This window comes from Dromiciops gliroides, chromosome 4 (assembly GCF_019393635.1).
Source record: "Dromiciops gliroides isolate mDroGli1 chromosome 4, mDroGli1.pri, whole genome shotgun sequence".
NCBI classification, from domain to species: domain Eukaryota; kingdom Metazoa; phylum Chordata; class Mammalia; order Microbiotheria; family Microbiotheriidae; genus Dromiciops; species Dromiciops gliroides.
Window position 1 is genome coordinate 368,669,089 of NC_057864.1, and position 17,211 is coordinate 368,686,299.

A 17,211-nucleotide genomic window follows, 5' to 3' on the forward strand; every position below is an offset into this window, starting at 1 on the left:
GACAGCTAGGTGGCGCAGTGGATAAAGCACCTGCCCTGGATTCAGGAGGACCTGAATTCAAATCCAGCCTCCGACACTTGACACTTAGTAGCTGTGTGACCCTGGGCAAGTCACTTAACCCTTATTGCCCCACAAAAAAAAAAAAAGAAAAGAAAAAGAAAGAAAGAAAATACGGTCCCGGTGGTTGGGCCAGTTGTTGCAGCTGGTAGGACCCAGACTTTACATGCAAATGACCATTTTAGGGAGAGTCAGTCAAGACAAGCTAACACCTACATTTTGATTTATTGCATGCAGGAAATTGGGGCAGCTAAGTGGTACTAGCTGTGTGACCTTGGGCAAGTCATTTAACCCCATTTGCCTGAGTTTTCTCATATGAAAAATGAGCTGGAGAGGGAAATGGCAAATCACTCCAGTATCTTTGCCAAGAAAACCCCAAATGGGGTCATGAAGAACCAGAAACAACTGGAAAAAATGAACAACAAATGAAGGCAAATTAAAACTTTTTTCTATTAAGAGATATACAAAGGAAAGATGTTTTCAGCCAAACAAGCCTCAGGTTTCAATGGTTCAAGGCCATGGTTTCCCCTTAGGAAAGGCTTTTGATTCACAGAATTACAGGAACTCAGAATTGGAATGGATCTCAGAGTCCTCATAACCAAACCAATGCATATTTGAACACAATCCCCTCTACATAATTTCCCCAAAATATCACCCCAGCCTTTGTTTTAAAACCTGGGGCGGGGGCGGGGGGGGGGGGTTTGAGGGGCAACCCATTTCCTCCAAAGGCACTTCCATCTACTTTTGTATCACTCCAGTGGTGGGGAAGTTTTTCCTGGCTTCAAGTTTACATTTGCCTCTTTGTAACTTTCACACATAGTTCTTACTTCTGCCCTCAAGACCTCAAGAATAAATCCTATCTTTCTTTAAGATAACAGCCTTTAAATACTTGAAGACTGCTATCATGTCCCACTAAGCCTTCTACTCTCCATGCTAACCCTAAACTCAAAGCATAAATATTTGTCTTAAGTGGAAAATTGAATTTTGATTTGCATCTCCAAGTAAAGAATATATCTTAGTTTGGGCCATATAGCTAAGACACCACCATGGATTTTATCAAAGATAGTATAATTACAAAGTATGGGAAGAACACATTAAGAACAACAACAACAATAAACCTCAAAACTACAGACATGGAAAACACCCTATATGATGAAAAGAACACCACTAAGAGGAAAGAGTGATATACACAAAACAATTATGGAACACAAGACTGTATGTAATTAGTCAAAGTTGGAAGGGCAGAGAATCAAGGCATCTATGTTTTAGGATTTCCCACTTTGTGTATTCAAATCCAGCTTCTAACATTTAATAGCTGTATAAATAGGAGAAAGCCATTTAACTTCCCTGAATTTTCTAATCCATAAAATGAGGATAATATGGCCTGCTTTATAGGGTTGTTGTAAGGTTCAAATGCATGTGAAGTGCTCTGCAAACTTTAAAAAGTTCTCTGTTGGTGACTGTGATCATATGGGTGATTATAGGATTCAGAAATAGAAAAAAGCTTAGAGATCGCCAGCCCAGCCTCTTTATTTCACCAATGAGAAAACGGAGACTCAGAGATTGAAGGTCACCTGGATATTTGCACCGTAGCGATTGGTACAAGAGTACTCAGAGAACTCTGAAACCAAGTACTCAAGGTTTAATAAAGTTGGAGTGGAGGGCAGCTAGGTGGCACAGTGGATAAAGCACTAGCCCTGGATTCAGGAGGACCTGAGTTCAAAGCTGGCCTCAGACACTTGACACGTACTAGCTGTGTGACCCTGGGCAAGTCACCTAATCCTCATTGCCCCACAAAAAAAGAAAAAAGGAAAACATTTCTAAAATGGTAGCTTTTGTTTCAAGGAAAACCTACAGTCATCCAAAAGGAACCCAGCTTGCTCTTCTGTTTGGTTGATTCAGATCATTGTCCACTTGTAGCATAATGATAATTTCTATAGGCTGCACATTGAACTGTGTACCAGTCTAAATAGTTGATATTTGTCATCCACTTGGTTTTTCCCACTTAGATGACTCCCTTAAGGGATTATGCCTTTCATTTAGGAGACTTTTCATGATCTAGGACTATGATCCTCTGATTCCAAAGTAATACTTCCTTCTACATCATGTGATAGTTGTTCTTCCAAGGGATCCTATCCAGGAATAGAACAAATACTTCTAGACCCTTTAGGTATAAAGTGCTGGGGGCATCTTTTCTTATAGTTTAGTTCCAGGAGAAACAGCAAAAGTAGGAGGGGAAAAGGTATAACCTCAATGCAGCAGTAAAGGGAACTATCAAGAAGGGCACCCATATGCAGAGAGTATTTTGTTAATATTTTCTTAAAATTAAAATATTTACTTTAAATATAATTAAAATAAAATGGTTTATAATTTTACATGACATTTTAATTTTGATACTTTTTTATTTATATTACTAAGTTTAAAAAATAATCTGCAAAAGCAATGATGTTATGCTCTTTTTAGCTTCTAATGGTCAAAACTCTAATGATCACAAGTCTGCATGAAAGGAAATAATGTAAAATAATGCTAGAAAGGGTGGTTGGGTCCAGGTTTGAAGTGCAAGAGGGAGCTACTGTAGTTTATTGATTTGGGGAAGGATATATTAAAACTTTTGCATTGGGAAAAATTATTTTGGTGGATGTTCAGAGGCTTGATTAAAGTGGAGAGATTTGAAACAAGGAGACCAATTAGAAGAACATTGCAATAGTTCAAGTGAGAGATGATGAGAATATGAACTAGGGTGGCAGCTGTGTGGGTGGAAATAAAGGGATATATGTTGAAGGAAATTTGGTGGTGCCCTCAAAAGTAATACTGAAGTTCAGACAAGTTTTGAGGGAATAATATTGAGATTTTTTTTTTAGATATGTTGAGTTTGAGGTGCCTATGTAATATCTAATTTATAATGTCTAGTAGGCAGCTGGTGGTAGAGAGGATTAAACTCATTGGAGTTAATGAGGTTACCAAGTGAGATAGCATAGAGATAACCAAAAAGGAATCAAAGTAGAACCCTACAGCTCAGCCATAATTAGGCAGTGCCCTAGGGCTTGCTCTCTATCTCTATCTCTCTGTCTCTCTATATAGATACATATAGATATAGATATATAGATATATACACACATACACACACACACATATAAATCAAAGAAATAAAGGAAGAACAGTCAAATGGCTGAAAGGAGAACCCAGAGAAAGAACATAGAAAGATATGGAAGAAGACAGTGGTCATCAGGATGAATTGTGACCAACATCGTGAACAATGAGAACTGAGGAAAAGGCCTTTGGATTTGGCAATCAAGACATCACTGGTAACTTTGAAGTGAGCACTTTCAGTTGATTGATGAACTCAGAGGTCAGATTACAGAAGGTTGAGAAGGGAGAGGAGGGGAAACAAAACAAAGTATGCAGTTTTTGTTCTAGGACTTTGAGAAAGGAAGGAAACAGAGAGAACACTAGTTTGAGAGGATGGTGAGATTTTTTTTTTTTTTAAGAATGAGAAAGGAAGATTGGTATGTCTGTAGGCATGAGGGAACAAAGAAATGGGAGGGGGGGAATGATTGTGGGAGCATACTGTCGGAGTATATGGGTGTTTATATCAATTAAATGGGGAAAGACAATCATCCATGTTTTCAAATAGAAAAAAGCTATATATAAAACCTCTTCATTCAGAACTCCTCTGATTTAGAAGTTTATCTAGGCTAGGTCTTTGATCTCCTGAGAAGTATTTTCTAAGCAAATTATTGTAAAAAAAATGGGGCAGTTAGGTGGTGCTGTGAATAGAGCACTGGCCCTGGATTCAGGAGGACCCGAGTTCAAATCTGGCTGCAGACATTTAACACTTACTAGCCGTGTGACCCTGGGCAAGTCACTTAATCCCAATTGCCTCACCAAAAAAAAAAAAAAAAAAGAGAGAGAGATAAAAATATTTACCCTAAGAAAAAATTTTTTAAAATAATTTGACAGTATTCATTCAATTCTTGGGAGTATGTGTATATGCGTATAATGTCTAGGTTACTGTGCTAAGTACTGAGAATACAAAGTTTAAAAGAAAAAGCTTCTGACTTCAAAGAGCTTAGAGTAGGAATATACATATATGTATTCATACACATGATAAACCCATATATACATATATGTATAAGTATTCCTAGTCTAAGAAAATAATTTCAACCTGTGTAGAAAGTAGCAGTCTATTCCAAGCGTGGGAGGGAATTTGTACAAATATATAGGACTGAAAGAGAGCTAGAGGAGACTGGAAATGACAAAGAGTCCAAAGTTTGGGTTATACAGAGTGTGGGAAAAGGAGTTTTCTAAAATAAGGCTGAAAGGGAGATTTGTATACAATTCATTTCTGGGGACAAATTAGTCTTATTTATTAAAGCATATGTAGTGGAACCTCTTTTGACAACACTTGGTGATAGGGACATTTTATTTGTTGGAAAACTACTGCAATTTTAAAGTTCTATATTTCAAATTATTTACCCAGTTGTGAACTGCTTTACCCTTAATTCAAAATACTGAAAGAGTTTTAATATGTGCTTAAAAAAAGAGAAAGATTTCTATGTTGGATGTTGGAGGGGATGTGGGAAAACTAATCCACTGTTGGAGTTGTGAACTCATCCAACCATTCTATAGAGCAATTTGGAACTGTGGCCAAAAGGCATACCCTTTGACCTAGCAATACTACTGCTAGGTTTATATCACAAAGACATCAGAGAGAGAGAGAGAGAGAGAGAGAGAGAGAGAGATCTATTTATACAAAAATATTTATAGCAATTCCTTTCATGGTGGCTAAGAATTGGAAATCAAAGAAATGCCCATCAATTGGGGAATGAATGGTTAAACAAACTGTGGTTTATGATTGTGATGGAATATCATTGTACTATAAGAAATGACAAGCAGGACAATTTCAGAAAGGCCTAGAAAGACTTACATGAACTAATGTATAGTGAAGTGAGAAGAACCAGGAGAATACTGTGCACAGTGACAGCAATACTGTTCAATGAAGAACTGTGAATGACTTAACTATTCTCAGCAATACAATGATCCAAGACAATCCCAAAGGACTAATGATGAAGCATGCTATCCACCTCCAAAGAAAGAACTGATATTGATTGAACACAGGCTGAAGTATGCTATTTTTCACTTTCATTTTTTTCCTTTTGTTTTCTTTTACAAAATTATTAATATGGTAATGTTTTACATAAATGCAAATGTATAACCTATATCTGATGGCTTGCCACCTTAGGGAGGAGGAAGGGGAGGGAGGGATAGAATTTGGAATTCAAAACTTAAAATTTTTAAAATTTATAATGTAAAAATATTTCCAGGTAAACGGAGCCTGTAAGGAGAATGTCTATAAAATAGGAGTGTTATACTGCATCCCTTTTGTTTGTTTATTTATTTATTTGTTTGTTTATTTATTTATTTATTTTAATGAGGCAATTGGGGTTAAGTGACTTGCCCAGGGTCACACAGCTAGTGAGTGTTAAGTGTCTGAGGCCAGATTTGAACTCAGGTACTCCTGACTCCAGGGCCAGTGCTCTATCCACTGCGCCATCTAGCTGCCCCTATCCCTTTTATTTTTAAAGAGGAAAAGAGTCAAGAAACTGAATCCAAGACAATTTAAATTATCTTTATTTTTGGCTGCATAGTTACACTAAATTAGTTAATTTTATTCGTTTCCAATTAAAGTCTCATAGCTTGTCATGTAAATAGTGCATTCACTATTAAACTGCTGTACAAGAACATTATAAAATACAGAATCAAAGTTGAAAGAATCCACTTTACAATATTTCAAATAATTGCACTACAACAACATTGATTAAAAAGCCTAGTGGGTTCATTGGCAAAACAATTAATCCCCATTCTAATAAAGGATGGTACAAAATGGCACAAACAAGAAAGAACAAAACAATTAAACCATGTCGAACTAACCAGTGTTATTTAATGATGGCAATTTGGATCCATGAACATAGTCACTTCCCAGCCAGAAAGGAGGGAAGATAAGTAAGAACCCACCAAAAAAACTTGGGTGGTTGTTTTCGGTAGAGTCAGTCATACAGCAAGTTTGAGCTTTCTGCAATCCAAAAATTATCAGATATAGCATCTTCATAATTTTTCCTCCAAATACACAGTAAACATTTACAAAGATTATACTTCCCAAATAGAGTTAAGAGCTAGATACAGCCTATGTCATCACCACTGCCCTTCACAGTAGAGGTATTTACCAGGCACGCTACAGCAAATGCTTAATAAATACACATCAGAGGTATGAGACAAATTAAGAAGGTGTCCATATGTTGTTTTTCAGGGTTAATACAAGTATCAAAAGAACGAATCATCCAAGAAAGAGAATGTTGGCATCTTATGTCTTGAACTAAGCAGCACAGAGAGAGATCTGTCAACTAAGTTTTTACATTGTGTGACAATATTTCCTCCACTAGCCCAAACTGCAATCAAAATCAGATATTTTTTCTCAGGCCAACAGAAAGTTAGGTACAAGTATGTTCAGCAATAGAGATGCACAAATGACACAAGAGTTTTTAATAACAAAAACTAAGTTAACAGTCAACAACTTAAATAATGGGACAATAGTCAATTTGAAAATGGACAATAATTCAGTAACTGCTCAATTGAAGAATGTGACAACTGCAGAAAAATTTAGAAAACATTTCATTAGAAAATATCGTATTAAACCAAAGGAAACTTCCCCTCAAATAAAAATGACAAGGTTATGGAAACCATCATTTACTCAACAGCTATACAATGATAAAAACTACAATTATAGGAATTTCCCTACATAATTTAGATGATGTAGTGCAATAGTGCCTTCCTTTTAATTTGTTTTCAAAGATCCCCAAATGATGACTCCAAGAATCACCAATCCAATGACAACAATAAAAAGGATGATGCACAGAGTTTTTCGAGACTTGCGCTGCAGATAGAAAAAAAACACACACACACAGGATGAAAACAGTCATTGTGTGCTTTAGCTCTGTAAGCCTAGCATATAGTACTTATATTGCAACCAACAGAAAAATAAAACTCAGATGTCGATTCTATCTTATTTGGAGAAAAGAAAAGTATTGTTATTTATATCTTAAAATAACATTCTAAACAACTCTCTTCAATTTCTGTTTTGCTATTATTTTACTTACCCCCCAAAAAATATGCTTAAATTAAAACTGTAATCAAGTTTCTATTTCTTAACAGTAACAATTCTTCAAATTTAAGGAACTTCTAGGTAGAGACTGAGTGGGTTTAAATTAAAAAAATAATAATTTAGGAAACACTTGAATAGAGTCCATAAACTTCACAGTTGTGTTGAAATTACTTGTTTCTTAAATTTAGGTGTTAGTTAAAAAGCATAGGAGTAGGCATTTGCTTAATATGATAAATATTAGAATCTAGACTAACCTTATCTATAATGGAGAAACACAAGACACCCTACCCAAAACATCAAGTACACAAAGGAACAAGGGCATCATCAGCATTCTATTTGCTCTTGTCATAGAAATATGAGCTATACAGCAATACAAGGGTCCAAGATAATTCATTCCAAAGGATTCATGATGGAAAATGCTCTCCACATCCAGAAGAAAGAACTGTGGAATCTAGATGCAAATTGAACCATACTGTTTCTACTTTTTCTGTTGTTGTTTTTTTGTTATTGTTGAGGTTTTTCCCTTTTGTTCTGATTCTTCTTTCACAGCATAACTAATGCATAAATGTGATTGTACATATATAACCTATATCAGATTGCTTGCTGTCTTGGGGAGGGGGGAGGGAGGGAGAGAGAAAAATTCGAAACTAGAAATCTTATAAAAACAAATGTTGAAAACTATTTCTACATATATTAGAAAAGAATAAAATACTTTTATGATAAAAATATGAGCTATAGTGATGAAATAAAAGGAATAAACATGGACAAAAGAGGAACAAAATTATTGTCATCTGAAGACAATATAATGGTGTACTTAGAGAATCCTAGACATTGAATCTAAAAAAATTAACTGAAACAGTAGCTTCAGTAAAATAGCAGGATAGAAGAATCCCACAAAAATCAGTAGTATTTTTTGTATATTACTAATGAAATGCAGCAGGGAAACACTAAAAATAATTCATTCATAATAACAACCAAATCTACAAAACACCTAGGATATCAACCTAGCAAGACAGATTTAGGACTTAAATGAATAGAATTACAAAAATTATAGAAGTAAAGAAAGACTTACTAGGAAAGATATTAACTGCATGGCTGAACCATGTCAATATAATAAAAGATAATGAGGTTACCTAAATTACAGGTTTATTGCCATGCTGATAAGGAATTACTTTATAATGAATCATGAGAACCCAGGAGTCTGAATTTTGGCCCAAGAGCAACGAGCTGTATTGTCAAAATTTATCATTTTTTTCTAATGCAAATATAATATGTTTGTCAATATCTCTCCTATCGGTACTATAGAAGCCAAGTTAAAAGTTGTAACCCACAAATAAAGGTGTAAAACAAACATTCCTAACTGATACATCAGACAGCAAAAGACATTTTGGGGCTGCCCCTTCCCATGTCCATGGTTAGGAATTATGTTCCATTTCTTCGATCTGGACTCAGAAACAGATTTTCACATTTCTTCCATGTCTTGAAATATCACAACAACATGCAGGAGTCATTTTTCTTATTTTTAAAAGGAATAGAAAGATTCGTTAATTTATTCCATGGGGAACATGAATGCCACAAAGGCTAAAAATAAGCCTTTAAACTAGGAGGACTTTAAGAATCCCAGAGATACAATTACTTCCCATTCTCCCTGCCCCTAAAAAAAAACAAAACAAACAAAAACAAACCCCCAAAAAACCCCAAAACCCTAGATGTTTTAAATTCAGTGAAATCTCCAAAATTCTGGTGTCTTTTATAAAATTCTATCATTTGGTAAGCTCAGAAAAAATGATGAGCCTATGTGAATAAACAGTAGTATTTTAAGAGATAAGGATCCTAAATCCTAACCTCATTTAATCTGTTTCTCTTTTTCAGATACTAAACTTAAACTAAGCTTCATGATTATGTGAACAGGTTTCTATTCTTCAGTAGGGAAAGTCCTTGGATACTATTGTAATAAGGATTTATAGCAACTTCCAAGTCATGTGAGAATAGCTCTCACAGTGGAGTAGTTTTAAAATCAGGGATCTAATGCAAAAAAAAATAAAAAATGAAAAGCCTTCTCCCTTCCAGATTCAGTCTACCATAGTCACCTGTTTTAAATTCTAAAATGGTTTTTATATTCCTGAATTGCTTTTTTTTTTTCTTTTTGGTGAGGCAATGAGGGTTAAGTGACTTGCCCAGGGTCACACAGCTAGTGTCAAGTGTCTGAGGCTGGATTTGAACTCAGGTCCTCCTGAATCCAGAGCCAGTGCTTTATCCACTGCACCACCCAGCTGCCCCTCTGAATTGCTTTTAACCAGCTAGAAAATTGCTTTTACTTGAGGGAACTAAGAAAATGTTTGTCCATTTGCTTGTTGTTTTTTTTTTTTTATTTTAATTTGTGGGGTTTTTTTTGGGGGGGGGAGGGCAGTGAGGCAATAAGGGTTAAGTGACTTGCCCAGGGTCACACAACTAGTAAGTGTCAAGTGTCTGAGGTAAAATTTGAACTCGGGTCCTCCTGAGTCCAGGGCTGGTGCTTTATCCACTGTGCCACCTAGCTGCCCATTTGCTTGTTTTTAAATAAAAGGACTGTCAGTTTGCACTCTAGGGCCCTGAGTGAGGTAAATGAAAAAAAAAAAACAAAAAACTTCCAATCAACAAGTATGGCAAGGTCTCCAGCTACTTTATAGGATTCTCTGAGACCTAATTCTTCAGGTTACAATACAGTTCTTTGCATATGTGTGGACCAGAACTCAATCCCTTCACAGGAACTCTTAAATCAACATAATGGTGGTTTTATTTTTTTTCTTGAGGGGTGTGTGGTGTGTGTGTGTGTGTGTGTGTGTGTGTGTGTGTGTGTGTGTGTATGTGTGCACACATGTACATGCTAAAAAATGAACTAGAAAATGTCTAACATTCACCGACCAAACTAATAATACTTGGTTGGGTTCCACAGAGCTTACCTACCTGTCTGCCAGTGTACTTTCTGAATAACCTAGAGGAATCATTCTAAGATAGAGAGCAGCAATTACTTTAGTCCCCCAGGCTATTACACAATGCTGTGGTTATCACTATTTGGCCCAAGAAAATAGACAAAAAAGAGGAAAAAATAGAAAGGAGAAAGTGGAGTAAAAGGGAAGGGGAGAAAAGAGAAATGTTCATCGACAGGGAGTAGTAGAGTTCCACTTGTATTTGCTACAGTTAAATGAGCTAACCTAGCCTTGAGTTATAAAGACAATTCAGCTTTGTATTCCAACCGCTCTCTCCTACTGTTAATAGCTATGCCTACAGTTAGCAGTCATGCTGATGGCATGTAAAGAAATAAGTTATGAAACTGACCAGTCCTCTTTCCAAGCTCTTTTCTATTTTATTAAGCTGTAATTCTCCAAATTCCTCCCTTTTTTAAAGTTCTTATTTTAAGTTGCTTAAAAAAATAAAAAGAAACCAAAAATATAACTGGAAAGATTAATATTGGATATTATGATAGAGACATATGAATTTGCATCATTACCTGATAATTCGCAGCCCTTGATAGCTGCTGGTTTGCCTGCTGGATATGTACCTCCGTATTTTCTACATTGGCTTCTATGCTGTCTTTAGAAAAACACAGACATGTGTACATTAATTATGCTCTGCAGGTGTATTTTCCAATTCTGAATTGGCCCCAAGCATTTCTCTTCACTCAACTAAAGTCACTGAGGTCTTTGATTTTCAAAACTAGCAGTTTTACTCAAAGTTGACCTAAGTTTGAGGTGATCTGAGTTTCAAAATTTTAGCCATTATTGTTTATCATTAAAATGACTCAAGGTCAATAATGAATTAAATGAATAAAGAATAAAAAATATGATCATTTAAATTTGTAATGGAATTCTAGTTCTCATTCTATCAATCTCCAAGAACTCCCACAAAATAGAATACTAAATGTGGTAATTAATATCAGGGCTCATCACCACCTGGAACCGAACAATTTATTCCCATCTCTGTCCCATCATTGAGGTCTTTATTGAATAGAAACGAAATAACATTTCATCCTTCCCAAGAATGATACTTCATTTAGGAAAAAGAAAGTATGGACACCAAATGTAAATGTTAAATTGTACCAAACAGCACAATCTGTACCATTCCCTCGTTTTAATGATAAGAATAACAACAACAAAGACGATGATAATGATGATAGCTAGCATCTATATAGCACTTTAAAATTTGTAAAGTGCTATACATATGTTATATGATTTTAAGGACTAAATGTCTGCCATTCAGATATGGTCTGTTTCAGGTAGCAAATTCCTGGATTAGAAAGATTATGTTCTATTTCTCTCTCTCTCCCTCTCCCCCCACACATATGCACATGCACATATATATATAATTATTAAAGATAAAAGGAACAGGAAATTGTGTCATTTACCAGATATTCAGCCTCAGATTAACCCTATAAATTCTTGGGATTTTTTTCAGTGTCCTGTTGAAGTAGTAAAAGGGGGCTACAGTGATCAGATTTACATGTGGTGAATAATAGATTCAAAACCACAACCTCTGACTCCAAACCCAGTGTTCTTTCCTCTGCATTATGTTACCTTTAATATATATATTTTTGTATTTCAGATACGATGGAAATAAGTCTGTTACAGGACTTTTACAAAAGTAACTCAATTTAAAAATCATTTGAAGGCAACAAATGCCATTTATTTACTTTTAAAAGGCAAATGTAATTTAAAAGAAAAAGAAAAAATGCTTGTAAATAAAATAATTCTCTTTTCTCAAAAGCAATGCAGGATTAATCCACCAAATCCCAGATTTCCAAGGAGACTGAGTCAAGATAACCAAAACAAAGTTAATTGTTAGGTCAATTCAAAGTGAGGTTGGGATAGGAAGGAAGGGGCCTGAAGAAGTTTTGACTCAGAACAGCAGCAGCAGCAGCAGCCTCTGCTGCCTTTCACTACCGCCAGCAATTACTGGTGCCTCCAACAAATACAAGCCCAAACAAAGTCTATCCCAATACATGCAAAGTGCTGGAACTAAACAGCACAGTCAACATAAAATCCTGTGAGATACAGAAATGGGGTTAATGGATTCCCCCAAGGGAGCAAAAGGAAAGAAAAAAAGTAAAACCAGGGAGAAACCATTTGTGAAATCAACCTTATGTTGATACATCTAAATTATATGTGCTTACCTATCACATCTCCTTGTTCATGAATCATCATTCCTAAATCTTTAAATATTTCATTAATATCCATAATATCAGCCTGATGGGGAAAGGATATAGTAGTTAGTTAGTAGCAGAAACTAAGACCTCACACCACCCCATTCCTACTATCTTGAACTCCCCCCAAAATACACACATTTGTACATCAGTATATGCTCTAAATCTTTAATACTATATATAATTCCATGGGAAAAGTTACTACTGTATTGAAGCACTCATCAGCAGAGTCTAGTTTTCCTGAAGTATGGTTTATAGTGGCTTTTTAATCATCTTGAACATACCATCCTGCTTCCTACAATGGAAATTCTTAGGACTGTTTCATACACATTGCTTCCTCCTCTACCATTAATAAGTTTTCTACTTATTTATAAACTCTATTATTTGCAACTGCTGCTCTATGCAAAGAAAAAGAAATTCTTCCCTACCGTGTTACTTACCTTATGCTCTAAGTCCTACACGACACAATCTATTCCTCTCCTCCATTCTCCATTCTCCCTTTCCATTATACTTACTGGAACTTCTATTTTATGATAAACTATTTAATACCATAAACTTTGTCCATGAGTTTCATTTCCATTTCTTTGCTTTAGCTAAAGTCTGGCTTTTCACCACTCCCATTGGCCCACTTCCTTTCTGTCACCTGCACAATGGCAGAAATAGAAAGGTCACACTATTCCTTTATCTCTTGAATACCCCTTTTTAGAACTTGTTTTTACCACTGTCATCCAATGACTCTGCCCTCTCTGGAATCCATGCTTACTTATATTAATTCTCTTCAAAACCTCACCATCAAATGACCTCTATGACACGCCCCATATCTCCCACCACCATGCTTACTGACTTCAGCAATAATGGTGATGGCTCTGATTATAAGCCTCTCTCAACAAGGGCACATATCCAGGACATAAGAAAGAACATGACAATTTTTCTGAAACGGAAAAACCAGTACCCAACTTGATGACTCACATGGGGATAATATTGCCAGAAGAAATTTAAAAAGCACTATTAAGGGATTATAAAGTTATGAGGAAGAAACCAAGACTGTAAGGACACACAGGTGGTGTTTTCTTCACCACTGCCAAATGAATATAGAGGCTTCAAAAAAGACTAGCACTTTATGAAGGGAACAGCCACTTAGGAATATGTTGTTTGAGAACAAGATTTGGATTTCTTGACCTGGGAGTGGGATACACCTGGGTTAAAAACAAATTAGTTGGGGGCAGCTAGGTGGCACAGTGGATAAAGCACCAGCCCTGGATTCAGAAGGACCTGAGTTCAAATCTGACCTCAGGCACTTGACTCTTACCAGCTGTGTGACCTTGGCCAAGTCACTTAACCCTCATTGCCCTGCATAAACAAACTAACAAATAAATGATAGCAAATTAGTTGCAGAGTAAGAATGGGGAAAACATGGTCAGATAATAGGTCATGACTTTTGTTTGTTTGGAGGGCACTATAAGTTCAATATAAATCAATATTGTAAAAAACAAAGTCCATCTTTGTTTCCAATCACAAAAGCATAGTATCTAGAATAGCAGCTCTCAACCTTTTTGGCCTTGGGATACCTTTATGCTTTTAAAATTATCGAGGACTTCAAAGAGCTTTCATTAATGTAGGTTATATCTATCCATGTTAGCTATATTAATGCTAATGCCTTCCTTCAGAGATTATAGTCAATTTGTTCTGTATATATACATCAAGATCCTGATTAGGGAGAATAATTAGTCACCTAAAATGTCACATTATTTGAATTCACACCGCATATTCCCACTGGGCTTAAACCAATTGCCTTTATCTAATTATAACTTTGATTAATGTGTATTCAAATGTACACAACCAGTTCAGAGGATTCATTGTTTGCATTAATAAGCACCTACAAATACCTTGTTTGTACATAGTTGTTTGCATGTTTTCTCTTCCATTAGACAATGAGCCTTCTGAAAGCAGGAATTATATTTTGCTTTTCTTGGTATCCCCACTGCTTAGCACATGGTAGGGCTTAATAAATGCTTTATTTCATTGTTGTTGTTGGAAAAGCAAAAGCAAACAATCTATGATATGGTCTATGAAGGAACTCCTTCTAAGAGCACAAATTGTTACTCATCTATAAATTAGATAAATCCTAGACACATAGATACTGACTCACCCAGAGTCACAAAATTAGTAAGTATCAAAAGTAGGATTTGAATCCAAGTTTTGCTGATTCCGAGCTGGGTGCTTCTCTTATGAATTAAGAAAAAGGCATTATCATCTGGATTATTTTAAATCAAGTGATTTTAATGTACCTTTAAAACATAAAAGTTTATTATAGAATCATAATAGTAATAATGACCCTAATAGTTCAGATTTATACAGAGATCATTTAAGCCCCCTCTGTATTTAACAAATGAAAAAATAAAGGTCCAAAAGTTAAATAGTTTGCTCAAATTCACATATAGGGAGTGAGTAGCAGAGAAGAGATTTGAGACCATGTCCTTTGATTCAAAGTCCAGAGCACTTTCCACTATCCTATTCTCTATGTGATACCTTCCAAAAGTATGTTAGTTACTTATTATTAATAAAATTAAGACACAAAATGTCTTTTGATCTCATCAATTATCATAGAGCCATGAAATGTCCCATAGGAAAATTCATTCCTTTTAAACCTTTTAAAGGTTTCCAAACAACAGTATTCATTTTAATCCAGTAGAGGGCATCTAAGTACATACATTCCCTTCCTTAAAGGTCCAACTCAAAGACAAGATACTTCATGAAGCTCCTCCTACGTTCTCTCCCTATTAGATTTTCCCCTTCTCCATCTCCAAATTTCTCATAGCACTCTTAGGAACCCTCTTTTGTCTCTAGAATGTCCTACTCTGTTATCATATTTATATAAATATCTTATTCTTCACCCTGCCCCCCAACTCCTCACCATTTGATAATAAGCTTTTTTGAGAATCAGAGTGACATAAATTTTCATTTATGCCTCCCCAGTGCTTAGATTTAATGTTTTTCATATACTAGGTGCTTAGAAAATATTTGGAAAAAAATAAGTGGGTCACTAGTAGAAGAAAAATAGATTCCTCCAGACCCTGCATTTTTTCCATAAATGTCTTATGGCCTTGCATCTTTTGTCTAAGTACATCTTGCTTTTCTAAGCAAAATACTACATTTCTTTTCTTTTCTTTTTTTTTTTAAGCAGTTAGAATAAGATAGTAGTTTATTTAGAGGAAGGGGAAGGGAAACCATGAAAGAAATCCTTGGACTTCTCATGGGGAGAAAGGTATTGGCAGAGTGTGGCTCTGAGATACCAATTTCCAAAATACTACATTTCTTAAAAAAATATATATATATATATTTTTTTAATGTCTATGCTTTAAAGAAGACTTGCTTATATTTTTCCCTTACATCATTTTGTGTCCTTTCCTCTCTTTAACTCACAACTCATCTTTAAGGCACCAAAACAGCCCTGGAAAGACCTTACTGCAAGTAGAATTGGCTGTTATAGCTGAACAGAACACCATAGCTTACTTCGAGCTGCCTAATGGAAGATTCTCTCTCTTGAATAAGGTGCAGATCATCTTCTGTAATGTCTTCATCCTGCAGCTGAGCTTGGGATTGGGTTTGACTAGAAAAAGAGGGAGGGAAAACACAGGTTAGATTTAGAAGGAAAAAAAACTAATTAGATTCATATTTTATGTATGTAGATTTACTAGTTTAGAATAGTTTATGTGAAAGTTTTCTTAAAATACCAATGTAAACATGAAATATGCCAAATTAATCTGTCTCTCCACTGATGACATATTATGTTATCTCAATCCATATTGATCATAGTCTCATTTTTATGATTCTAAGAAGTATATCTGAAAGCTGATTATTTCCTCATGATTTAATCCACTGTACATTTGGCATACTTTTCATTTAAAGAAATAAGATCAGTTACCAGTTGTCAACCATAATTTATGCCTTATGAACTTCCACTAAACTAAAATGCTTTTCATCCAAGTGTTTTAAAGATGATAATTGTTCTGAAAAATTTTCTTTAAGGAATGAACATTCAACACTTGTCTTCAATTTATTATCATCTCTGTGAGACACTATATTCAAAGTTTTAATTTTGGCTCAGAGGGTTTCATTTCACTACAACACTTACAAATTTGAACATATCTTTTAATTACCATAATGGTAGGGCTCTCACCTACCTTTCCCAAGACACAAGATTTCTATCTTTAGAGCTATCTTCAGGAAAACCACCCTGTGTGATTTAATGAAAAGATGAAATGTGAAGAAGGAAAAGAGGACAGAAGAGAAAAAAAGGAAGAGAAGAAAAAATTAGTTCTACTAAAATTATGAAAGTTATTGTAAACAGAAACTTAGTATATGCTGTCATAAACCAACATTTTAAAAAAATTCAACCTATTAAAAGAAACACAAAAAACCCTAAGGGGTCACTTAGCAATGTATTCAAAACATATGCTATGTAGCATAAATGACACATACTAATTTACTAAATGTAGCATATTTCCTTGAAATCATTATCATTGATATTATCACTTCTATTCCTTTTCTAAGACAAATTTAAATCAGATTAACTCTGAAATGTTTGTGATTTGAATTCCGAATCTACCAAAAGCATTCTTCACAGTTATATTAATTTTATTTGTATCTACACAACATCTTTAATCAATTTACTTGAAAACTCTTCATAATAATCACACAACCCAGAAAACTGAATGTCAGCATCATTTCATACAGAAAACTTCACTGTGAAATTCAAGTTTAGGGTTGAACCATGTCCAAGCCAGAGGTGGTCTATGAACATAGGCTATAATAA

At 35.1% G+C, this 17,211-nt stretch overlaps 1 protein-coding gene across 2 annotated transcripts in view; it reads right to left on the minus strand.

The window, feature by feature from the left end:
* Nucleotides 1-5,665: 5,665 nt before the first annotated feature.
* STX7 (syntaxin 7) overlaps nucleotides 5,666-17,211 on the minus strand; it is a 63,670-nt gene continuing 52,124 nt past the window's right edge. For both annotated transcript variants that reach the window (XM_043962430.1, XM_043962429.1), the window contains exons 6-10: nucleotides 16,580-16,632; nucleotides 15,909-16,005; nucleotides 12,366-12,438; nucleotides 10,707-10,789; nucleotides 5,666-6,988 (exon numbers count right to left, since the gene is read on the minus strand). In XM_043962430.1, coding sequence (XP_043818365.1) covers nucleotides 6,890-6,988; nucleotides 10,707-10,789; nucleotides 12,366-12,438; nucleotides 15,909-16,005; nucleotides 16,580-16,632 — 405 coding nt within the window. In that variant the 3' untranslated portion in view covers nucleotides 5,666-6,889. The remainder of the gene's footprint in view (nucleotides 6,989-10,706; nucleotides 10,790-12,365; nucleotides 12,439-15,908; nucleotides 16,006-16,579; nucleotides 16,633-17,211) is intronic.